The following is a 25,683-nucleotide window of genomic DNA, read 5'->3' on the forward strand; positions in this document are numbered from 1 at the left end:
GCATACATAAAGCTGGTAAATATTAATTACATGATGAACCAGTAACAAAGCTATACTTACAACCATTCCAGACGACGAAGGTCCTCAAACACTCCTGGTTTAAGTGTGGTTATTGTGTTGTGACTTAAATACCTGCACACAATTTAAGAAACAATGGCATTATTCTTTTTCTTTTTGGTGCGCTAGTGCATTCATTGAAATCAATGGAGTTAATGGCCAATCTGATGTATGCTAGCTGAACACTGACTGTCTATGTATCTAAATATATATTATTTGTTATGTTGAATCGTCTTTAAATGTAAAGTTTTGTAAATAAACATAACCCCCATGGCATCCTTTGTACCAACTTGAATATATATATGTTTTTTACAATAAACAAGTTATTCAGTGCTCTGATGTAATACTTACAGCTTTGTCAGATTGTGCAGTCCTCGAAAAGCATGCACAGACACAGTCTTGATTTTATTGTGTTGCAGATACCTAATAAAAGTGATACAAATGCATTAGTATAACATGTAATATGCAGATATCTTGCACTTTTACTAGTGAACACTAGGTGGTGATAGAGAACATAAGCACAAAAGCCACATATTTCTCCCCAGATTCGGAGAACTCATATTTAATATTGTAAATGTCAACTTGGTCTGTTCTCATGATTATTTCCATGAGAATCACTATACCGTGTTTAACCCCAGTCTCTAGCGTAACAGATAGTGAGTGGACGCAGAAGCTCACTGCTATGGAAAATGTGGAGCAATGGAAGGAGTATTTTTTTCACTCAGTTGAATCTTCAAGATAATTTACATATTTTCAGCTTTTTTATTGCATTTAAAGTAAGAAATGCACATGAGACATAAAATTATCCTCTGATAATTGTTATATAGCCCTATATATAAAAAGGTATAAGAACGGCACTCATGGTCATCTCATGTAGGCATTATCTTGCCAAGACCATGACATAAATTCTTAAAGGGGAAATAATTAACAACTATTTCTGGCAACGGCTTGGGTAGGAATTATGTTTTTTTTTTAGTTACAAAATTATGAAATCCATCAGAGTAGATGGAACAACAGCATTAAAATATTTTCTTGCACATTTCTTTTCATATCTGACAAATAGAGATCAACAATATTTGGGATTTATAATTATATATTAATGTTTCAATTAGTCCAGTAATCAGAGAACATTCTAAAAATTACTTGATAGTAATAACAGTTCTTCATTTTAAAGAAGAGTATTGGCATCGTAGCCACATCTCTCAGATATAGTATAATTTGCTAAGAAAAAACTAATTCCACTGCTTTTACATGTATACAGAATATCACACAAGAAATTTCAGGGCATTTTATTCCTCAAAAACGAAAGTTTTACATTCCAGAAACCATGTTTTTTTTAAGCTAACAATAAGATTGCCATATCTGGTATAAACAAATAAATATAATTCAATAATAAGATTGACATATCTGGTACTTGAAAATTGCTCTAAACCCCGGAGGTTTTCACATTTGCCGCTATCCTCTAGGTGAATACAGAATTGCAAATATCATTTATATACATTCACACAAGTGCTGGTATCCTTACAGCAAAACAATAATAATAGTGTGTGTGGTTACTGTTTTTTCTACAATTCAAACAGTAGGGAAAAGATGTTTGCTTGCAATATCATAAGAAAATGCTAATAGAAGTGGCTCTGCAGTATTTGATTTTTATTGGAATGTAGCACTATTCAGGTATTATAGCATAAGCAAAGGGTTAAAATATATTTGTACAACTACAGTTTCAACACACGGCATCATACTTTCTTGCTTTGTACTGTGGCACAGGATGAGAATCACCACAATCTATAGTTTAATTCTGTGTAAGAGATATATATAATATATATTTTAAAGCTAAAATATAGAGGCTGGATAGGGTAAAGGGTATGAGAAAAGTTATTAGAGGCTCCATCTGTGTCTTTTTTCCTAATCCTATATGTATGTAGTTAATGTAAAAATTCCACATACTGATACTGCTGCTATGTTTTAACATGCATGGGATAGGCACAAAGCTATCGTGAATCTAGGAGAAGACCAAGGACTGAGCATTAGGAAAAATGACTAGACACTAGACTAGATGAGCCAGATGGTTCTTATTTGCCCTTAAATTCTTTTTCATTGCAATGTGTTTGTGATGTGCTTATACTGAGCTGTAGTAAGTATTTGTTATTACTGGAATGGGATGTCACAGGGCACCAGTCTTTATAAAACAAACTGATTAGAAGACGCAGCCAAAAATACCTCTGTGAGCTAATAACTTATAATGACCAACATTTTGGTTACTTAAAGAACCACCCAAGCCCTATTTTCATGTTAAATGCATATTTAAATCAACAAGAGGAGGTCTCGGGGGCTACCTAGGGTGCTGAGCTAGAGGTGATACCAACATATCTCTAATGTGCAGTACAAGATTAAGACTCTCCAGGGCCCATAGGCAAATGTACACGAACCATGCATGCACGCACACATAAATATACACATACATGCTTTATGGTTTCTTACATGGTGGGAGCTGCTTCCCCTTTACTGTGGGTTAACCAAAGTGACCTTGGTGAGAGCCGGCTTCATGGCTACCTATAGTATATGCTTTTACCAATCAGCATAATGATTTACCTCATCTTCCCTGAAGTATACTAGCCCCTTACCTTTACTCCAAATATCTCCAAAACTATGGTATTAGTCTATTACAAAAGAACAAGCTGTAAATGCCTGACTTTGCTCAGGCCATGTTTGGCTTTTCATGCTAGTTCACTTGGTTGCTGTTTGGCCCCTTACATGTTTTATTTGTCTTATAATCATTAAGGTCTTGAACAGTTTTTTTTTTTAAGTTTTCTTTCTTTATGAGCGTTCCTACTTCATTAAATCTCATCATTTTTAAATTTCTCATTTTTGAAATCCATATCTAATATGGTATGAATATCTTACCAATGTTTATGTTAAAAAGTATGAAACGGATCCATTAAATTAAAGGAGAAATCTAACACAATTTGAACGCCTTTTAAGTTCCCATACACGTTTGTGTGGCTCCCATTGCAAATTCATGGGAGGATTCTATAGAATCCCTCAATATGAATTCACTAGGTAGTTGACTTGCAGGAGATGATATACTGACCACATCAGTTCTAGTGTGGTTCAACGAGGCTTGAAGCAGCCAATCAATAAGATGAATTATCAAACCAAAAAGGAGACTTCTGCTGCAGCTTCTCCTGCTTTTTTAAACATTTTAAATAATACATATTAAAGCACTCACAAGGTACTTTAATAGGCTGGTAAGTCTCCATAGGACATTAGAAGGTCTCTTTCAGCTAATAAAAACATAAAGTCAAATTCTTGAGAAATTTCTCAACACTAGGCCCTTCCATGCCTTTGGTGACTTAAAAAACCCTTCATTTGATGGAGAGCACAGGAAAAAAAATACACTTATGCCATTATGAATATGTCTACGATGGGCACAAACATATGTCACTTTTTCATTTCTTATCCATGGTTACACTGGCTTCATGTAACTGGTGGTAATAAATTAAAAAGTGACATAGTTTGTGTCCAATCTTAGACACGCCTAAGCATCTATAGGTAATTATAAGTAAACTCTGTGTCAGTAAGTGATAAACTATATAACCAAGACAATTGCTTGTTTAGTAGATTGTATAAAATGGATTAATAACGTTTGATGCTTAATCTTCAAAAAACATTGCATGTAGTTTTTTTTTTTCAAAGAAAAGGGCTTTTCAAGTTTGATTTATGGGTTTTACTTTGATTTCATTTTATAAAGCAGCCATTTCCCCACAGAAGCATATTATCCTTTTATACTATTTGAAATAAACCTGGAATTTATTTAGAACAATCCATACTATATATTTTTTCTATTAACTGCTGGTACATTCGGTGTGTTTTTATATTTATACCCAAATACACACACACACACACACACACACACACACACACATATATATATATATATATATATATATATATATATATATATATATATATATATATATATAAGCAATCACTCTACACAGGGTAATTAGATCATAAGGATATTTTCTATTTTGGCTGGTGCTTCCCATTTAGGTTGTACTTTACTTTAACTGGTGATTTATCTTTAGTGTGTGAACTACAGACAAAGTTCATACCGTTTATTGGACAACTATAGAAAAAGATGGTAAAAAAAACCTTTTGGGACACCAGAGGTATTTTATTCAGGTGTGGCTTTGTATCTTTTTCTATGTTGCCACAATAAAAGATGGATAAGCATCAATTAAAGGTTCTTTTGGACCAATTTGTCTATTTCATTTTTCTGTGTGTGAATTGTTATATGCACTGGTGTTAGGAAAAAAATAATCTTGAATAACCTGTTTCGCACATTTTTTTGCTCTCTACCAGTTGGTGAGTTGGCCTTTGATACCAAACAATGATGTATTTATGGTGACACTGTAAACCACAGAGTTAACCATTTCTATAGCTAATGTACTAAACTAACATTGACATTTGGGGATAGATTATCCTTTGTCTCGTTTCATCACAATGAAAACATTTATTTCTGTTCTTTTATCTCATTCATACAGTTACAAGAGATCATCAAATTATCTATAATATATTGCTTATCCTTTAACCTACATTTATTTTTATCTTCTTGTAAAATCTCAATTCCAGTATTTATTATTTTACATACTGCAGATGAAATATTAATTTCCATTTAATAGGATTTTTGTTGCTAATTTGAGTGTAGATTTTTCTCCATACAAAATTCTTTAATAAATAAACAGAAAAATACAAAGATTCCTCCATCTTACATAACATACTCATAAAGCAGGAGCATATTATTTTTGGACACTGTAGAAAAGCTCTTATTGCTGTGACATGATAACGGATTGAAAAGGTGGTATTATCTTATTATTAGTAAAAGATTGTCATTCAACCCATTGGACCTGATCACTTATTGCAATTCTCTGCATGAATTCCTGTTATTAACTGCAATAAATAAACTGTAACCTCTTGAAGGAAACAAAAGACAGCATCAATATGAAATATCCATTGGAAAGAATAAAACATTTTTGTTGCTAAGAATAAAACATGTACACCTTTGAGATGTAATTATAATAATTATATAAACTAAATCATGGTGACTAGTGGTAATTGGTAAGGTTAGTAGCTGCCTAGGGCCCTCAAAGTTCCAAGGGGCTCCACAGAGGATGAAGCAGGGTGACCTATGCAAGTACAGTAGAAATTCTACATAAAATTATATAACTGTAATATAATTTACTTTAGAACTAATTTATTATTATTAGTGCATTCCTAACTTAGACTTGTGCAAATGGACCAAAAACTATTTCGACACATTTTTTATTTCATTTTTGGTCCATTCATCTTTGGACAACCAATTCCTGATCCTCCAATCAGGGGAGAGGATGTACCCGGAAGCTCTGTCATTTTACATAAATTCACCGGTAGGTCATGTCCCTGTCCTGTTGTCCACGAAGAAGTGGATAAAGAACAAAGACTTTATGGAGCAGCAGGATAAGACAGAAGAACAAGAAGTTGCAATATAAAAAGTGGGGTGCAAGGCACAAAGACATGGCCGATAATACTATACATATTCACCGGTTCTTAGGTGAGTTTTGTGAGATCCTGCAAGTTAGCCTGAATGACAATTTGGCCAAGTTTAGTTTAAAAGCTGAAGTTTGAAATGTCTTCTGAATAATGAGGTCATATGAATCTATGTGCTATTCTCTCACTTCACTGTGTTTTTCTCTCGTTATGTTGTTCCTTCAGCTTTGTTAAACAATATTTCTTGGTTACCCTCCAGCTGAGACACAGACTCATTTAATAGCTTCTACATAAACTCCCCCCCCAACTATCCTTGATTTTATATTATTATTTACTACCATGGTGTGCATCTTAAATAAATGTATCCCTTTTTAAAATAACATACCATTTGGCCTCTTAATCCTGTCTGTGTTCACTGCTTAGCCTGCCAATCGCTGACATCTAAATAGGGGAGTTTTCTTTAAGGTCTTGTAGTTTGAAAGGGACCTCACCCCATCACACATCACACCTATCACACACTTCACTCCCATCACATAAAACACCTTGCATCTATCACAGATATCTTCATCACACCTAACAAACAAATCTGACCTCACTCCCACCACACCTACCACACAAATCATCACACTCCATAACACTCACTTCCCATCACAGGCCAATATGGCCATCACTGTGTATTAGGATCTGTAAAGCTTTGCTGTTTCACAAACATGAGCATGAAATGACAGGTAGGCCCCTAGATGGAAAAGCACCTTTAAAGCGGATATACTCGGGAATTTATTTCATATTGGGGGATTTATTTATTTTTTGCTATTACTATCAGGTGTTCTTTATTTATTTTCATTAAGGGTTTGATTAACATGGCTATATTAGCTTTTGGCTATTTAGGCTATTATTGGTTTTGTCTTGTGGGATTAGCGTTTGATAAAGCACTTGAGGTACGAAGTGGTCTCTCTTTTTCTGCGGCTGGTATGTTATTTATTTATAATTTTTTGTATTTTGTATTTTTCTTACTTTTCTTGAATAATTTTGGACATACTATATTTTTATACATATGGGATCAAGCATCCAAATAAAATACTTTTTTATACTTATATCTTCATGGAGTGCCGGTGTTCCTTTTTTTGTTTGGCCGGCACTAGACCTACTTTCTTACATTGGGGACATGTTCCTGGGTGCCTGCCACTGTGTCCCCTTCCCAGGGGTACGTGTGATCCAGGCAGCTGTCTGTCGCCTGGCACAATTTATGGGGTTAAGTATTTTTTTTAAACTCTAATATAAGATCACTGCACCCAGAACTGGCTTTTTAAAATGACAATCCAGTCACCATATGCACTTTAATTCAAATAATAGCTGAGATGTCCCTTTAATGAGACAGGGAGCTGTAGAATCTCTTTAAGGTAAGTGCTTTTTTTGCCCATAAAGTACTTTAATATTAATTCTTTTTTAGAGAGTCTGTCTGGGGCATTTTACGGTACCATGCTGTCTTACAACAAGTTGTTTCCTGGCCCTTCATTATACATAATAAATACCATTCCAGTATTTGGAATATTAAACTTTTGTTATTGATTTCATGAGTTACGCAATACCTCATTTTCAGTAGAAATACAGACCTACAATATGGTCTAAATATGCAACTTGAAAGTGTTTTAATTAATTTTAAAATATGTTTGCAGTCTACTCATTAGCTGTTTTTAAGATTTAAAATTTTTCCATATGAAAATGAGCTATAAGAGTAAAGACAGCCTAGATGCAAGGGCCATCTGACTTGCAGATAAGGAAAAAAACAGACATTAAATTAAAATTGCTCATTGAAAATCAGCGTTTTACAAGGACACATTTAAGATCCCGCTGAGTTGCAAACATCGGATTTAAATTGAGAAGCTGACCTATACGGCTCTAGAAAGTTCATACGCCTACAAATAATTGCTTGTTAAAGGAATGAAAATACCTCGCTCTATGAACTCCAATGACCCAATAAGAAGATGATATTATTATTATGCCATTACTGTGTTCCACCCATAATTTATAGTCATAAGCAAAGTTCCTAGCTACCCTTTGATGCTGAATTAAATTAATTAGAATACTTTCTTCTGCTTCTGTTTTCTGAATTCTATGGATGCTAAAGATACATTTGTGGCACCCTTGTGCATTTATTCCTTTGTAATTCATTGACCTTTGTGAGGTTGACACATGTTACACAAAGAGTTCTTATTCTGCTAGATGTTTTAATAGGGTCCATATGAGGCTTCCCATCTCTAGATCAGAGTTATGGTGTGGTTTGGCAACAGGTTAATTGCAACAGACATGCCTTTTTAGAAGCTCGCATGGAAGTTATTAATAGAAACCAAAACATGTGGAACAAAATTCAAATTCAAAGTAACACAAACGACCTGTCTGATGATAAACAGTCTTTGTGTGAATTTATGAGATTGGAAGTTATTTGAGTAGGGTACAACCGGGCGCTTTTCCTACATAAAAAAAAAGCTATCTTCAGGGGGTGAGATTATGCCATTATCAAAAACCTCAAAAGGATTACTCTAATCCTCCAAGATATTAAGTATTTTGTACAAAGTGCTAACATAACAAACAACAATTTAACAGAGTTAAAGGGTATGTGCTGCTGCCAGATCAGACATCACAGTAGAAATCTGGGAGTTAAAATGTATTATATTAAAAATAAAAAAAATGATCACGGGGCAGCATGATTAAAGGATGAGCAGTCAAAGTAGCCTCCAGATCCACAGAGACTACACAGTATGTAGTTGTCTGAAGAATTCTTCCATTAGCAAAAAACTGGAAGGAATATACCGTATCTATATATATGTCTATGCAAAATAGGCAACTATAGCTTTTACAGGACTCTACTGTAAATTATGGACTGCTCCATCAAACTATGCTTCATTAAATACTCAAAAATCCCCTTATTTTCCTTCTAAATTTTTATTATTGAGTGCTGCTACAATGCATGTACAGAACAACCTTTTTTAATAGTTAACATTAATCACCACGTGTACCTAAAACAGACCCGTCAGGTTCATTTTCTGTAAAACAAAGAAATATGGCAGCATAACAAAGAAAAAAACAATAGGTCAAAGTATGAGCATTAGTTTGGAAAAAGAGTATAACTGAATTAGAATAAGTTGCTGACTACAGTAAACTGTATTTGCTTCACAGCAGAAATAGCTTAATGTATTTTTGGTGAACTACAATGGAATTGACATTGAATAGTATGTAACACAGAACAAAACAAATTACCACAAACAAGAATAAACTAATATTGTATCATCATAAGTCGAGAATCATTACAATTGACTTACAAGAAACCTAAATTATTTTCCTGGCAATCATTTGTAGATTATTTATAATATTAAAGGTACAAATGTGAGAATTGGGCATTTGCAATATTTATTAATTTACTTGTTCGACATTACTATATCCACAGTACAGTTTTTGACTTACAGGTTGCGTAAATCTGGAAATAGGCGAAAACCGTCGCTGTCAAGTTTTTTCAACATGTTATTCTGCAATGACCTAGAATTGAACATACAAAGAAGGGCAAATGAATTTAAGGGAACTATGCATCCGACCAAGATCCAAAATGTTCAGCTATTTGCAGTACCCTGTTATATTTACAATACAGATTTCCTTTCCATCTTCTTTGACAATAAATTTCAATTTGTTCTTCCACAATCAAGCATTCCTAGTTGACCCATGACATTTTACATGAAATAGTTTCTTCCATTAGTAGCATTTTGGGTTTACCAATACAAATAAGGAAGGGGGTCACAGAGACATTCTGGATCCCCCATCTGGGCCCAAAAGCCTGCAAGGGCCCAGACATTGGTAGGAGGCCAAGAGGGTAAATTACAGGGCCTGGAACAGATCATGAAGGACTGGCCCACAGCTTGCACAGAACCCATAAATAGGTATTGGCTGTACCCCCAGAAAGTGGGCCTTTCAAGTGACCAAAACCTATTTTTTATTTTTTCAATAGGGAATTTTGCTGTACATCGCTACTTAGATTTCTCAGTTTTCTGTGGGATTAATGAAGATTTGAGGGCATTGAAAATAAGCTTAATAAAACCTTAAAAACTGAAAAAAGACATTCTTTGTAGTGTATTACTTTTCATTTTTGTTTACCACTGTATACTTACATTGTGGTTCCTTTTTAGTGGCTGTACATTAATCATTTGCATTTACATTTTTTACAGCTTAGCTTTGTTTTCAATGAATTTGCAAATTTTCAGGTTTCCTTTTTCCAATTTCACTGGTTCAGGAATGAATTTGCTGGGAACCAAGTGGAACCAAACTCATATATCAGCAGGAGTATGGAGAAGTAGAAAATGTAGAAGGGCAATGTGAAGCTCTAATAATCTTTTTTTTTTTAATCTTAGAATGAACCTGTTGTTAGTTGTAACAGTATGATACATACAAATGATATATGGGCACAGTGGACGTAGCGAAACTAGACTTGCACGGTCCATTAGACTGTCCTTGATGAATGGTCACGGGAAATTCTTATATTTTTGGTTAAGTAGAAGTTGACATTATGGGGTTGTAGTAAAGTTTTGCTTTCAACTCACCACCATCACTATACATTACAAAAGTCCAACCAGCTACTGAGCACGTGTCTTGTTCTCAGAAGATCTGTCCTGCATCCTGGGGAACATTTTTCCACAACTGTCCCAGAATAAAAATTAACTGCTTAAAGTCACACACACTCATACCCATCTCAGGCTGCTGAGTGATTTCCATCTCATACTCAATGGTTGCGGGTGGACTATATGCTACTTGTGGCTGAAGTAAAAAAAACACATGCTCAGCAGTAAATGTGCATGTGTGTAAATTTCAGGCTTTCACATAAAAATAGAGTTGTGCAGGTGTGCTGAGCAACATGGAGGAAGAAAACAGCCGTGTGCATACAGTAGATCAACACATAAAAGCAACTATAGGACAGTATCCTTCCATATCAAAGGTTTGGAACAAAGCTTTAAAAGAACACCCACAGGGTCAGATCCGAGCCAGAGCTGGCTCTTACTGATGGTTGTTAAATTTATCATGTGCAGGGAGATGTGTTTGGCCAATAGAGGGAAGGGTCAAATGCATTTGTAAGGGGGGGTATCATGAAAAATGTAAAGGGACAACACCTCTATTATATGCAATAGAGTGAAAATCATGGCTGGAGTATCATTTTAAGTAAGTTACAGATTTGTCTTACAGCTTAGCTTTGTTTTCAATGAATTTGCAAATTTTCAGGTTTCCTTTTTCCAATTTCACTAGTTCAGGAATGAATTCGCTGGGCCATTAAATTCAAGTGGAACCAAACTCATATATCAGCAGGAGTATGGAGAAGTAGAAAATGTAGAAGGGCAATGTGAAGCTCTAATAATCTTTTTTTTTTACTTAGAATGAACCTGTTGTTAGTTGTAACAGTATGATACATACAAATGATATATGGGCACAGTGGATGTAGCCAAACTAGACTTGCACGGTCCATTAGACTGTCCTTGATGAATGGTCACGGGAAATTCTTATATTTTTGGTTAAGTAGAAGTTGACATTATGGGGTTGTAGTAAAGTTTTGCTTTCAACTCACCACCGTCACTATACATTACAAAAGTCCAACCAGCTACTGAGCACATGTCTTGTTCTCAGAAGATCTGTCCTGCATCTTGGGGAACATTTTTCCACAACTGTCCCAGAATAAAAATTAACTGCTTAAAGTCACACACACTCATACCCATCTCAGGCTGCTGAGTGATTTCCCAGCTCATACTCAATGGTTGCGGGTGGGCTATATGCTACTTGTGGCTGAAGTAAAAAAAAAAAATTTTTTTACTGAAGTAAATTTCAGGCTTTCACATAAAAATAGAGTTGTGCAGGTGTGCTGAGCAACATGGAGGAAGAAAACAGCCGTGTGCATACAGTAGATCAACACATAAAAGCAACTATAGGACAGTATCCTTCCATATCAAAGCTTTGGAAGAAAGCTTTAAAAGAACACCCACAGGGTCAGATCCGAGCCAGAGCTGGCTCTTACTGATGGTTGTTAAATTTATCATGTGCAGGGAGATGTGTTTGGCCAATAGAGGGAAGGGTCAAATGCATTTGTAAGGGGGTATCATGAAAAATGTAAAGGGACAACACCTCTATTATATGCAATAGAGTGAAAATGGTGGCTGGAGTGTCATTTTAAGTAAGTTACAGATTTGTCCTCTGATATAAGGTTGAGGATAAACTAGGGTAGGTAAAATGCTATATGTGAATTCCAGTGTTCATGGCAAGGTTTATTATTATTATTTTTCTTTATTTCTAAAGTGCCGACTTAAAATAACCTCTGTAAATACTTAGGGGAGCACAATTATATGTTCTTGCCTCTGGCACAAAAGCAGCTAGCTTTCTCACTTTCTTAAAAGCCAGATCGCTGGATATCACTGACACATTCAGTGTAATGCTGTTTGGGGGGCAAAGATGTCACTGACAACCTGTAGGGCCCACAAATGGCACTGCCAAGCTATTTGGGGAGAACGATGGCACTGACAAGCTGTTTGATGACCAAACAGCATTGACAAACTGGGCACAAAGATGGGACTGACAAGCTGTTTGGGAACAAAGATGGCACTGGTTAGTTTGAAGGACAAAGATGGTACTGGGGAGTTTCTTGGGGCGCAAAGGTTGCACTGGTAAGTTGTTTGGGGCAAATATGGCACTGTGGGAAGTAAGTGACATATTACTTAGTGAAGTCGAGGGGGGCAAAGAGGTGGAGTGGGTGCTATAGAAAATGGGTGGATTGATTTTTGGTTGCCATGGAAAATAGGTGTGGTGATTTTGGGTGCCTCCCCACCTTGGGGTGCAAAAATGACCCAGTGACCCTAGGATCTGGCCTGCTTATAAGGCATCTGGGGGAACTTAACTGATGGAAATCTGTTCCTGATTATATTTCTATATTTGGACACTTGCATTAGAGTTAGACTGAATCAGCACCCCAGCAGATTTATTTAACTTCAGTTTGTTAAGAAAGAAATTACAGGCATAAGTGAATGGAAAGTATTTTTTTCTTTAGTAATGACAATTAGTTAACAATGTACTTCAACCCATCAGAAATATTGAGTCACTCACTGACTTGTAGCATTATCCCACTGAATTAAATAAAAATTTAAACAGCAGGCTACTTTTGCTAAATAAGGTGGTGAAAAATCTAAATTTTATGAAGAGACTCCATGGAACAACACAGGAGTTTCATTCTCAGAAGCATTTATTGTTCATTCCAAAATGTGGCTCCTATTCATTTCGCTCACAGGGTTAAAAGACTGTTTGTCCTGAATTACTCACATCATGGTCACATTGGAAGAGACTGAAGGGACAGTGCGTAATTTGGCTCCATCACAGTCAAGTTCTAAACCTCGGCACAAACATTGCGCTGGCACCGAACCAAGCACTGGAGAAAAAAGAAGATAGGACGATAAGTACAGAGGCCAATAATTACATGATGCTTTAATGAACAGCTGTTTGTATAAGTCTTATATAATATGATTTAGTTACACTAAACAAATACACTATAAGTACACAACAGTGTGTTTGGGGCATCACATAAATCAATACACAAAGGGGGTGGGTGGCTGGGGGCACAAATGCACATGGGGCAATACACAAGGGTGTGGGGATACATTAAAACCAAAGGGAGGGCTAGCTGGGGCATCAATACACAAGGGGGAAACACACAAAAAAGAAACCAGTGTGGAAAGCATTTTTTATGCTTTGCGTAGATTAACCCGTACTGATGCGGGTGTCGGTGTGGCAGAGCCAGTCCTGGTGTGTGTTTGCGTGTCAGAATGGCAGAGCCTGTCCTGGTGTGTGCGTTTGGGTGTGGTGTGGCAGAGCCTGTCCTGGTGTGTGTGTGTGTTTGGGTGTCATTGTGGCAGAGCCTGTTCTGGTGTGTGTGTTTGGGTGTCGGTGTTGCACAGCCTGTCCTGGTGTGTGTATTGTGTTGCAGACCCTGTCTGGTGGGTGTGTTTGGCTGTCGGTGTGACAGAGCCTGCCCTGGTGTGTGTGTGTTTGGGTGTCGGTTTGGCAGAGCATGTCCTGGTGTGTGCGTTTAGGTGTTGGTGTTGCAGAGCCTGTCCTAGTGTGTGTGTTTAGGTGTTAGTGTTGCAGAGCCTGTCCTAGTGTGTGTGTGTTTGGGTGTTGGTGTGGCAGAGCCTGTCCTGGTGTGTGTGTTTGGTGTGTCAATGTCGCAAAGCCTGTACTGGTGTGTGTGTGTTTTGTGTGTTGGTGTGGCAGAGCCTGTCCTGGTGCGTGTGTTTGGCTGTTGGCATGGCAGAGCCTGTCCTGGTGTGTGTGTGTTGTGTCTGTGATGCAGAGCCTGTCTGGTGGGTGTGTTTGGGTGTCGGTGTGGCAAAGCCTGCCCTGGTGTGTGTGTGTTTGGGTGTTGGTGTAGCAGAGCCTATCCTGGTGTGTGTTTGGTGTGTTGATGTTGCTGAGCCTGTCCTGGCGTGTGTGTTTGGGTGTCAGTGTGGCAGAGCCTGCCCTGGTGTGTGTGTTTGGGTGTCGGTGTGGCCGAGCCTGTCCTGGCTTGTTTGTTTGGGTGGCAGAGTGGCAGAGTCTGTCCTGGTGTGTATTTAGCCATCTGTTTCCTGGCACTTTAATTTCTGTAGGAATAAATTGAACATAAAGTGAATTTATAGTCACTTCAGAGGACAAAACTTTCTAGGCCCAGAAATCAGTGAGAGGAAAAGTAAAGGTTTTGTGTTATTTACTCTATTTCAATCTGCATATTTTATGAAAAAAAGGAGATATACCGTATTGGCTCGAATATAGGCCGCACTTTTTTCCCCCACTTTAAGTTTTTAAAGTGGGGGTGCGGCCTATATTCGGGGTCTAGCGCCCGACGCCCGGGACATGCAGTCCCGGGCGCCGGGCAGGCAGCGGGGTTAAGCTACAGATCCCCCGCAGCGGTGCAGGGGACCTGCATCCTTCTCCCCGATACGCTCAGACAGCCTCCCCTGCCAGCACTTCCCACGGGGGGGGTGCCGGCACGGGAGGTTATCTAAGCGTTTTACCTCTGCCCACCCCCGACTTACCGGAGCAGACTCCCGGGTGTCTTGCGGGGCCGGCGGGAGACATCTACGCAATACGCGCATGCAACTTCCGGTACCGGAGGTTGCATACGCGTATTGCGTAGATGTCCCTCGCCAGCCCCGCAAGACACCCGGGAGTCTGCTCCGGTAAGTCGAGGAGGGGGGGGCAGAGGAGGACAGCGGCAGCGTATCGCGGGGAGGGAGGACAGCGGCAGCGTATCGCGGGGAGGGAGGACAGCGGCAGCGTATCGCGGGGAGGGAGGACAGTGGCAGCGTATCGCGGGGAGGGAGGACAGCGGCAGCGTATCTCGGGGAGGGAGGACAGCGGCAGCGTATCGCGGGGAGGGAGGACAGCGGCAGCGTATCGCGGGGAGGGAGGACAGTGGCAGCATATCTCGGGGGGGGGACAGAGTGGCAGCATGTTTTTTTTGGTGCTTTTTTAAAGAAAAAAAACTTTTTCTTTAAAAAAGCACCAAACTTTTAGGGTGCGGCCTATATACGGGGGCGGCCTATATCCGAGCCAATACGGTATATATATATAAAATCGTTATATATATAATTGCAGGTGGCATTAGATTATGTGAACCTCATGACCAGAAGGTTTTCCCCTGTAACTAGCCCATTGACCAGCAGTACACCAGGGGGCTTGATCTACCAAGACGGCCACATTAGTAGATTAAGCCCCCTGGTGTACTGGGGCTTGATCTACCAAGCCACATTAGGTCTGGGCTTAGTCGGCCTAGGCCAGGAGACATCACTGTGCATGACCTGCAATTGATCTGTACGACAGCCAGCCACGTGGAGATGCTTCCAGAACCAAATGCAGGGCAGATAGGCCCCTGGAAAACTTACACTTTCTTGGTAAGCCACTGCAGCCATTCTTGGGAGTAGATTAAAAAGCTGGTGGAATTTAGGCACAGAGTGGGCAAAATTAATCATAGAATAGACCAAACCAGAGGCCCTGGGTAAAAGTGCAGTGTCCTCTTTTCCTTCTGTACAAGTATGTGTTAACATGTTCTATGCCATTTTAAACTGCCATTTATTTTCCCTCACATTTAAAAAACCCCTTGAGCGATACATTTAAGTACCCCGCCACACTCAGTTTCAGTTCTGTTTGTTTTCAGTGACTCCTATTCTTTTAATATTCTCCTTTTTTCAACATTTCGTGTGTATTTATGATGAAGTGTATATCAGCAGATACACCTTGTTTCAGAAAAAATTCAAACAGCAAATAACAACAACTTTCTCTTCTAATATAGAAAATATATATTCTAATCAACCCATCAACGGTTTGTCAGGCATTGGGCTGGGATCATGAAAAAAGAAGGTAATATAATTTAGCTGCTGCCCCGTTACCATGTTGTAGTTAACCTGGCATGACCATGTTGATACAGTGGTACCATTAAAAAATGGCCATTAATAAAGAGTAATTCAAACATGTAAAAATAAGAGCGTAATTTAATATAAAAATAAACAATACATCTAAAACTGTGTCAAAGCTATGAACAAATCAAATAATGCAATCAGCTGGGCTCTGTTTGTAATCCAATTACCAGCCTAGAGTAACACCTCCAGATCTACAGTAGTTTATCTGCAACTAGACTGTATAGATTGTACCAATTAGATACAACTCCCACAGTAACCATATTTTGTTCAGTACTGCTGATTAACAGGGAGTAGTGAATATTTAAGCATGACCTTTTCTTTCCTAAAAAAAAAAAAAAACCCTCAATTATCTCATTAGTAATCACATGTTCTGGTTTTAGTTTCAGAACTTACATCTAAACTCTTTAGTTGCAAAGCTGAGTATAATCTTTGGAATTTAGTGATCAAGACAGAACTACTAGCTGTTAACTTGGCCATTGGTAGGGAACTAAATATACAAAGAACATTGTTATTCTAGTATGTATTCACTTTGCAGTGATTTATGGTAAGATTAAGAATTTCATCTCATCACATAAAGTATGCATTATAAAGATGCAAATCAATTCTTTGTACATGAAGACCTCACCAAGTTTGGCTCTTTGTAATGCATAGTTATTGAGGTGAAATGCAAGTCACCGAAATCCAGGTATAATTACCCACTAGGGAGACAAAATCCTAGAGGCCCTAAGATCAGAGAGCTCCTAAACCTAAATGATAATGTGACACAACCTGGTCTTCACACTTCAGACTCTTTTGTGGTCTTACTGCCAAGACATTCCAATATAGGAGGAATAACAATATCAGTATTCCATGTCTAATGAAGTGCAAAGGATGTTTGGTGTCAGTGGAGTGCTACGTATAAATGCACACTTTCTTGATGCTAAGTATGGGAATAAAACCAATCTTGCAGGCCACATTCATATAAGAATACTGTTTTTCAGAAATGTAGATCTCTGAATCTTAGAATTTTCTTAATAGACATTACACGTTAGCTCATTAATCACCGGCACACCTAATAATACAGATTTCTATTTATTATTAGACAATGAGAACGGAACAAAGATCTGTGCTGTAAGAGGCACATTCTGGCTCCCATTGTGAGGGAAAGCAGACTGGATATAATATTTGGGGTGCCCTGGGAAATGGTCTTCCAAAAAGACAAAACGTTTTAATCTGGCATAGCTGAGACTCGGAAAACTGTGGAGACTGCGGAAACTGTTTGATCAATAATCCCACATTACAATATACAGTGCTGTGAAAAGTATTCACCCCTTTTTTCTGCTTTTTTGTCACATTTAAATATTTCAGATCACCCATGTGAACTGGCAATGAGTCTTTTACATCTTTGTGGAGGAATTTTGGGACTGACCCAGGAGGAGACCCCACACCGATTGACTCCATAGTCAATCAGTCCAGGCTCATTAATTCCCACCCAAAACTGGTGCTCCTGCTGCCGCTGGGGAGATGGGCTGACTGTGCCATCTTGTTGGCTGTCCGTCGGCTGCTGGGCAGGGAGGACAGAATCCTCTGCTCCTGGACTTGTGAGCTGTCGCTGGGGAGACTGGCCGGCTGCGCCATTTCCCGGGTAGTCACTCAGCCACTGGGGAGTGATGCTGCCTGCAACCCCTCCCTGGTGCTCTTGCTGCCGCTGGGGAGACTGGCCTGCTGTACCATCTCCCAGGTACTCACTCGTTTCTCATTTATAGATAAGGGTTCTCACCATGGTTTACTTGAGTTCCCAAGCTTTAGAAATGGCTTTGTAACCCTTTCCAGACTGATAAATGATAATGACTTTCTTCTTGAATTTCCTTAGATCACGTCATCATGTGCTGGTTTTTGAGACCTTTGAGCCTACTTTACTTTGCTAGACATGTTCTATTTAATTGGTGTTTAGATTCAACAGGGCTGGCAGTAACCATGCCTGGGTGTGTCTAGTGAAATTGAACCAAATGATCAGTTAAATTTGGTTAATTGGTTGATTTAGTAACTAAGGGGGCAATTACTTTTTTTACATAGGGCCAGGTAGGGTTGGATAGCTTTTTTCATTCTATGTATGAAATCATCATTTAAAAACTGCATTTTGTATTTACATTATATTAAATATTATATTAAAATTAGTTTGATGATCTGAAACACTTTACTGTGAGAAATATGCAAAAATAGAAGAAATCTGCACTTTTCCCAGCAGTTTAAATCCACTTAAAAATGGCTTTAAATAATGTATTTGGGGACATATAAAAGGAAAACTGGATCAATTTTGGTGCAAAGGGCCAGTACAGAAAATGTAAATATTTAATACATTACATACATTAGCAACATAGCTCTTTTTTCAAACTAAATTACTAATTCCATCAAGTTCAACCTTCCTGCAATTTGCTCCCATGCAGTTGTACAACAACTGCATGGGAGCAAATTGCAGTTGTTGAAGCAAATATATCTGCTTTACTAAATATTATCCATTTAAATAATGACTGAATAGATTCTTAGGTTAGGTCTGGATGAGAGTGTTTTTGCCACTCACATATCTGTTGGGAAGCAATCATTTACATAGGGTAAACTTTGGCCTCTTGTTCTTCAGAGCACAATCTAGCCCAGATAAAAGCAATAATGTATAGGTTTTTTGAGTATAGAAGGCTGCTTTTCTTAGCAAGGTAGATTTGAATAATGGATTGGGATGTAGAGACATTATAATAAATAATACAATATACACATTATCATTATGATGGCCCTCTATGTCTGTACCATTAGACAATACAGATGGAAACCACAACCACGCTTGCTGTGCTCCATGGTTGGGACCTGGTTGGTGGTTACATAGGGAGTAGCCTTTTGTTACCTTGAGGGTAACCTCAAATTAGAAGACTGAACATTTCTTTCTAATGGCATAGGACACAACTATGATTTCTCTGCCGTAACGTTAGTTAGGTATAGTCTGCATTCTCAAAGAGGAAAATCACTGATTTGCCATCTGGTGTTGGTGCATTGCACGGTCAAACTGTTTATTGCAGTTATGGGGAATATGTTTTTACTCTTAAATACCGGTATATGTTGTTACTCAGTTAAACTTTCTCTAGCAGTACTCACATGTAAAGATACATATCTAAGAGTAATATATATATATATATATATATATATACATACACTCATCCAAACGTTTTAAACTTATTTATGATATTAAGTTAAAACAAAAATGACTTATAGGGTTGTAGTTTAATGTGATAACCAAAAAAGTTCAAAGAGTCTGAACTTCTAGAAAAAATTTCATCATTAAGGTTGGAAAGAGAAATGGAGAGAATGTGGTCCCAAAGTGGACAGTTTTTCCTAAAAAAGGGACAGTTTAGAGAATCTTAAATACTGTACCTAGGTCTAAAACCTATATTAGAAATACCGTTGTGGTACATCAAAAACCTGCAGGAATTCAGCATGTTTGTAAACATATATAATCCCTCTTGCCATCCAAGCATTAAACAAAAACCTATGTCAGTTCTATTGAGCACAATGCACCGTACAATAGACATAACTTGCTAAGTATAGCATGTTGCTTTTGTTGTGATAATTTAATCCTTTATTTATGAAGTTCTCACATATTGAAGCTTTCAGTCAAGACAACCATTGTAATAGAGATGACATTTTATCGGGCACTGTTCTAAGCATGCTAGAATTCAAGAGAGATTGAGTTTGCTAGATGCAGATTAGAGTAAACAAATGTTTCTGCCAACCAATCAGGAACATTCATCTTTAACACTGGAATAATTGCGGCTTCATGATAAGTGGATTAAGGCATATTGGAGCTATGAAGATAATTATCTGTTTGTCCCAATTCTTTGTTCCAAAATGTAGAAAGCATAGAATTAGATGGCTGATAAGAGCATCTTGAACATTTAATTGTACCAACAAACATCAAACAGAAGTATGGAGGGGTCATGTAGTTTTACTCTGCAGAATATATGAATGCATGTTTTTTTATGTCTATTAAAGGTAATCAAATTTACCATAATCTTCCTAAAAAAAAACATTCATTCCAACAAGATCTATTGAAAAAGGACATAACAATGACTTACAGAAAAGTGCCTTCAAACAAACTGTGAACAGGGAAGTTCAACTGGTCCATATCCTAAAATGTTGAGCTGCCATTGATAATAAAAAAAATTCAGCTTGGATACTTACAGCATTCTGCATTTTTCTGGATAGATTCAAAAAAATTCATGCCTATCTTTTCATAGTGTTTCTCATAAAGTTTATCGAGCTGCTGGGACCATCCATTGTTGTCTCCTAAAATAAAGAATAAATAATATTTATACAAGAAGGAAAATCTCTTTTCAACTAGACTAAGTATCAGATGCCACTTCCTCAGGAATATACATTTTGTTTCCTACTGGGGTCATATAGTGAGATTATAACAACAATGCATTACTTTCAAAAGTTGCATGTTTTCTTAAGTGTTTCTTTAAAATAAGGATATGCAATGTTTTAGGGAGATACCATAATAGTTTCCTATATCATGTTTGCACAGTCTATGATCTTTTAATCTAACCTAAAGATTGCATCTGTATTGGAGAACAGGTTTAAAAAATACAAGTACTTAAAAATGATTGAGTCGGAATATTCTTTTATTTTTAGGTATTCAGCATTAAAGAGGTCTGTGGTCATTTACCGTAAATAAACATTTGTTTTTTATTGCAAGATGGAGAAAAGATTGTAAGAGTAGACCATGCTCATTTTTTCATTATATAGTTGCAATATTTATGGGAATACAAGATAAAAAGTGCTAATAAGTTTTGTATACTTACAAATACAAACACACCTTCTAACTTTAGTAAGGATGTTAATTAACATTTCTATGTGTTCCTCCCTTTTTTGGTGCCTCCTCCACTTAACCTTGTGTAGACCCCACCTACAGGCTTAAACCCTTGCGTTTCAATAAGTTTACTTATTTTAGGGTCTGGCATATAGGGGCAAAACCAGCATAACAATTTATTCTAATTTTCTGACCTCACTGTCTTCCATGAATGGGATCTAAATACTACCTACCTACAAATACAATAGATACTTCAGTTCCTCAATCATCTTAGCTCAAATACTGTATAGTTTCAGGCGCTAAATACCCAATTATTATGCTGACCACCACAAAGGACAATATCTGAATTATTCATACAAATAAGTGCAATAGGTATGCAAGGTTTAAAACACTATATTTTGAAAATTGTTTTTGAGACAAAATAGTATGGCATGCTTTATAGCAAGGAAAATACCTAAAATGTAAAAGCGCTTCCCCTTGTAACAATAAAGTGACATTTTTATGGTTTCCTTTCGGTTAAAGGGCTTAAATAATTGCAATGTGATATAAATACAATTTGCAAAAGCTATGAACAAATGTCATGTAACTGTCATACATCAGTTTAGTCAGTGATGAGTTTCCTTGGAAAGTTAAGATCTTTCAACAGCTGTTGTCCAGATATCGACCTAATATAAATTACATTTGCACTCTGTTAACAACCATGTCTCTTTAGAGCTAGCCAGTGTTATGCTAAAGTTTTTTTTTTCTAGGGATTGATTCAATTTACATAGATTAAGAAAAGTATACTATTAACCCTTTGTGTTTTTATTGGCCCATAATAATGCATAGTTAAGACTATGAGATTTTTTTTAAACATACAGGGCATTTGTTTGAGAGCTCAGACTTCAACTCGCTGACTTTACTATGCATTGTGAAAAGCCAGCCTTACTCTATGGCTGAGCTAGCTTTGCACAATGTATAGTTCCAATGCTTGGTGATTTTCAAGAACGTTAACTGGTTTAAGCATGTGCACAAAAGGGCCAACTGGGTTTGGTTATTAATAATGCATAGTACAATCACACTATCGAAATGTTCAATTCCGCAAATTCCAGCTACAGTGAACAAAACCCAGATGTTCAACTCATTTGCAATCTCACAATTTATTAAAAACAACTTATGTGAGGCTTGATGAAGAAATATATTCTGCTTTGTACAATAACAATAATCCCCTTTCGTATTGTGAAAAGTATTAACTATTTGTAATAGCACTATTCCAAGCCTGGTACATGAACCATTCAAAAATGGGATTATTCTGCTTTACAACAGATACCACAAACAGTCAGTCTTAAAATAAAGAAAACAAAGAAACCCCCCCAAAGGATTTACAAACAAAGAAAGTCACCTCCAAAGTTAAAAACAGATTTATTGAAAAGATTAATAAAACATTAGTGAAAAATAGGAACAAATGTTATGAAAGAAAAAAAAAACATAGTTAAGATCTCTAAGTAAATCATTTAAAGGAATCTAATGTACATCAGAGAGGCTGCTCAAGTTAATTGAGAACTATACTTTTCTTTTAATTAATAAATATCAGTAATAGCTCTCCTATGTCTAACTATGACACTAGCTTTCTCTCCCGCCACTTGTGATTCTCCTGTCCTCCTGTCACTGTCAAACAACCCAATGTGTTTTCAACAACATCTCTTGAATACAGTGATACCTCTCATGCATGGGTTTGTCAGATTATTTAGGAGATAAAAAGCCATTGTTTTTGGAGTTTTGACATCTGGCCAGTCTGTGCTCATGCTCTATTTTTGGGACATCTTTGAACCGAGCCAATTTGAAAAAAAAAAAAAGTGCCATGTTGAAGAAAAATAGAGAAAACTGATGTGAGCGATCAGCTTTCTGAGTTGCTGCTTACATCTGGCTCTTAAATGGTCAATGTGAAGATATAGCGCTGATTTTAAGACTTGCCTTTATATATATATATATATATATATATATATATATTTTTTTTTTATAATTTTTTTTTTTACATTTTGTTGGAACTGGGTGGTTCCCCTTATGGTGACATCAGTGGGGAGTTATTTTTACATGTTAACACTTTTTTTAACCATTTGTATTTTTTTATTTATTTTAACATTTTTTTTTAAGTTGGGTTCCATTGACTTACATGGTTGAATTATTAAGGTTGAATCATAATACTTCACTATGCTAATATACAGAAATGAAACATAACAATCACTAAAAAAGAAGTACCTGCTTTTCTGCATTAATTGTTCATGCCTTGAGTCAGCAAAACAGCCCTAAATCATGATGCTCCCTCCATCATACTTCACCACTGGGATGATCTTTTCATGCGGGCATGCGGTGCCCTTTTTTATGCCATACGTAGTGCTGAGTGTTCTTTTCCTAGTTTGATCAGTCCATAAAACAATTTCCCAGTAGTGTTGTGGAGTGTCAAGGTATTTCTTGGCAAACTTCAGACAAACAGTGATGTTAAATTGGAGAGCAGCGACTTCCTCTATGGTGTCATACAATGAACCCTAGAGAAACATGCCTTTTCAATGTTTTATGGTAGACCAGTTCCAATGTTTGAGTTATCTTGGCTGGGCATCCACTTCTAGGGAGAGTAGCAACAGTACCAAATTGTCTCCATTTATAAACAATGTGTCTAACTGTGCACTGATGAATATGTAATCTCTTTAATATTACATTGTAACCCTTTCCAGCTTTATGAAAATTACCGTATTTGCTCGATTATAAGACGAGGTTTTTTTCAGAGCAAATGCTCTGAAAAATACCCCTCGTCTTATAATCGGGGTCGTCTTCTAATCAGACCTCAAATAGAGGTCTGATTAGGAGACTAAGATCCAGATCCCCCGCACCGCTGCAGGGGACCTGGATCCTCCTGTCTCACCCGACCCCCCCACACACACACTTACCGGTGCTTCCGGAGGTGAAGTTGGCAGCGGGGGTTTGTATGCGTCCGTCGCAAATACCTTCCCCGACTGTCAGAGATCAGAGTTCCAGAGTTCCTGATCTCTGACAGCCGGGGAAGGTATTTGCGACGGACGCATACAAACCCCCGCTGCCAACTCCACCTCCTTCCGGCTGCCGCGGAATGAGACGTCAACCCGCTGCCCCGGCAATACAGCAGGAAATTGGAAGCACCGGTAAGTAAGTGTGTGTGTGTGTGTGTGTGTGTGTGTCATTTCTGGAATGCCTTACACCCCTATATGCCACTCTGGCACTTAGGGGGTTAAAAGGCATATTATGGGGCAGAGTGGCATATAGGGAGGTATAAGGCATTTCAGGAGGCAGAGTGGCGTTAAGGGGGCATTTAATAGAGCACTCTGCCTCCTGAAATGCCTTATACCTCCCTATATGCCACTCTGCCCCATAATATGCCTTTTAACCCCCTAAATGCCAGAGTGGCATATAGGGGTATAAGGCATTTCTGGAGGCAGAGTGCTCTATATAATGCCTTCTAACTCCCTTAATGCCACTCTGCCTCCTGGAATGCCTTATACCTCCCTATATGCCACTCTGCCCCATAATATGCATTTTAACCCCCTAAATGCCAGAATGGGATATAGGGGTATAAGGCATTTCTGGAGGCAGAGTGGCACATAGGGGGTCAAAAGGCATACCATGGGGCACAGTGGCATATAGAGGGTTAAAAGGCATATCATGGGCCACAGTGCCATATTGGTGTGGCAAGCCTGGGGGCAGATGTGCGTAACTGGGGGACAGGTTGGAAAATACAAGAAATAAAAACAAAAAAAAAATATTTTTCTCAATCATAGCTTTTATTAAAAAAAATAGTTTACATGAATTAACATTTACTGGTAAAACTTTTTTCCTTTAGGGTCGTCTTATATTCAGGCTTTTTCTTTTTTTCCTAAGTTAATATTCAGATTTTGGGGGGTCGTCTTATAATCAGGGTCGTCTTATAATCGAGCAAATACGGTAACAATCCCTGAATGTAGGTCTTCTGAAATGTGAGACATGTGAGAAAGTGAGACATGGTTCACATCAGCAGATGCTTCTTGAGAATAGCAAAAGTGGTTTTTTTATGTCAAAGTAGATCTAAAACAAAACATGTCTGCTGTGCTAATTTATTTTCATGTAAACCCTTACCGCTGAAGGTCTTTAAATATGAAAAAGTCAATTCTTAGTGAACACACTAATTAATACATGCGTTTTATTATGTACTAAGCTTTGCACTTACAAAACCTTTCAATCACAAACACGACTTCTACGCTAATTAATGTAATAAGCTTGTAATAAGTGCATCAAAGCAAGAAACTATGTTACATGGAATTAAGTAACCAAACCTTTTGACTGCAAGGCACCCTAATATTGGTCAATGGCATTGCCTAGATGTCTCTTTTTGGCAATACTAATATTACTTTGGTTAATAAACGCTATTAGCTAATTATGCAAACCATACCTAAAAGGGATAACTATTTAGGAAGACACAGAGTACACTAAACCAGAATCATGCCATTTATCAATATAATAATAATCAATATAATAATAAATATGCATACTAAAACAACAGTACAAAGATCACAAACAAGTTGGATTTTCATTGTGTTAAAGTTTAGAGTGTTAAATGTTAAAGTGATATATATATATATATATATATATATATATATATATATATATACACACACACAGTATATACATACATAAATATACCAATATATATTTATACCAGCCATAACATCATAAACACCTGCCTAATATTGTGTCCTCTTTTTGCTGCCAAGACAACCCTGACCTTTCAAGGCTTGGACTCCACTAGAC

The 25,683-nt window shown here is 37.5% G+C and overlaps 1 protein-coding gene across 1 annotated transcript in view; it reads right to left on the bottom strand.

The window, feature by feature from the left end:
• The window catches only part of RXFP1 (relaxin family peptide receptor 1), an 88,185-nt gene that overhangs the window by 17,356 nt on the left and 45,146 nt on the right, over positions 1-25,683 (bottom strand). The window contains exons 3-7 of the mRNA XM_053460197.1: positions 20,259-20,363; positions 12,922-13,027; positions 9,049-9,120; positions 409-480; positions 61-132 (exon numbers count right to left, since the gene is read on the bottom strand). Of these exons, the coding sequence (XP_053316172.1) occupies positions 61-132; positions 409-480; positions 9,049-9,120; positions 12,922-13,027; positions 20,259-20,363 (427 nt within the window). The remainder of the gene's footprint in view (positions 1-60; positions 133-408; positions 481-9,048; positions 9,121-12,921; positions 13,028-20,258; positions 20,364-25,683) is intronic.

This window comes from Spea bombifrons, chromosome 1, assembly GCF_027358695.1.
Source record: "Spea bombifrons isolate aSpeBom1 chromosome 1, aSpeBom1.2.pri, whole genome shotgun sequence".
NCBI classification, from domain to species: Eukaryota; Metazoa; Chordata; class Amphibia; order Anura; family Pelobatidae; genus Spea; species Spea bombifrons.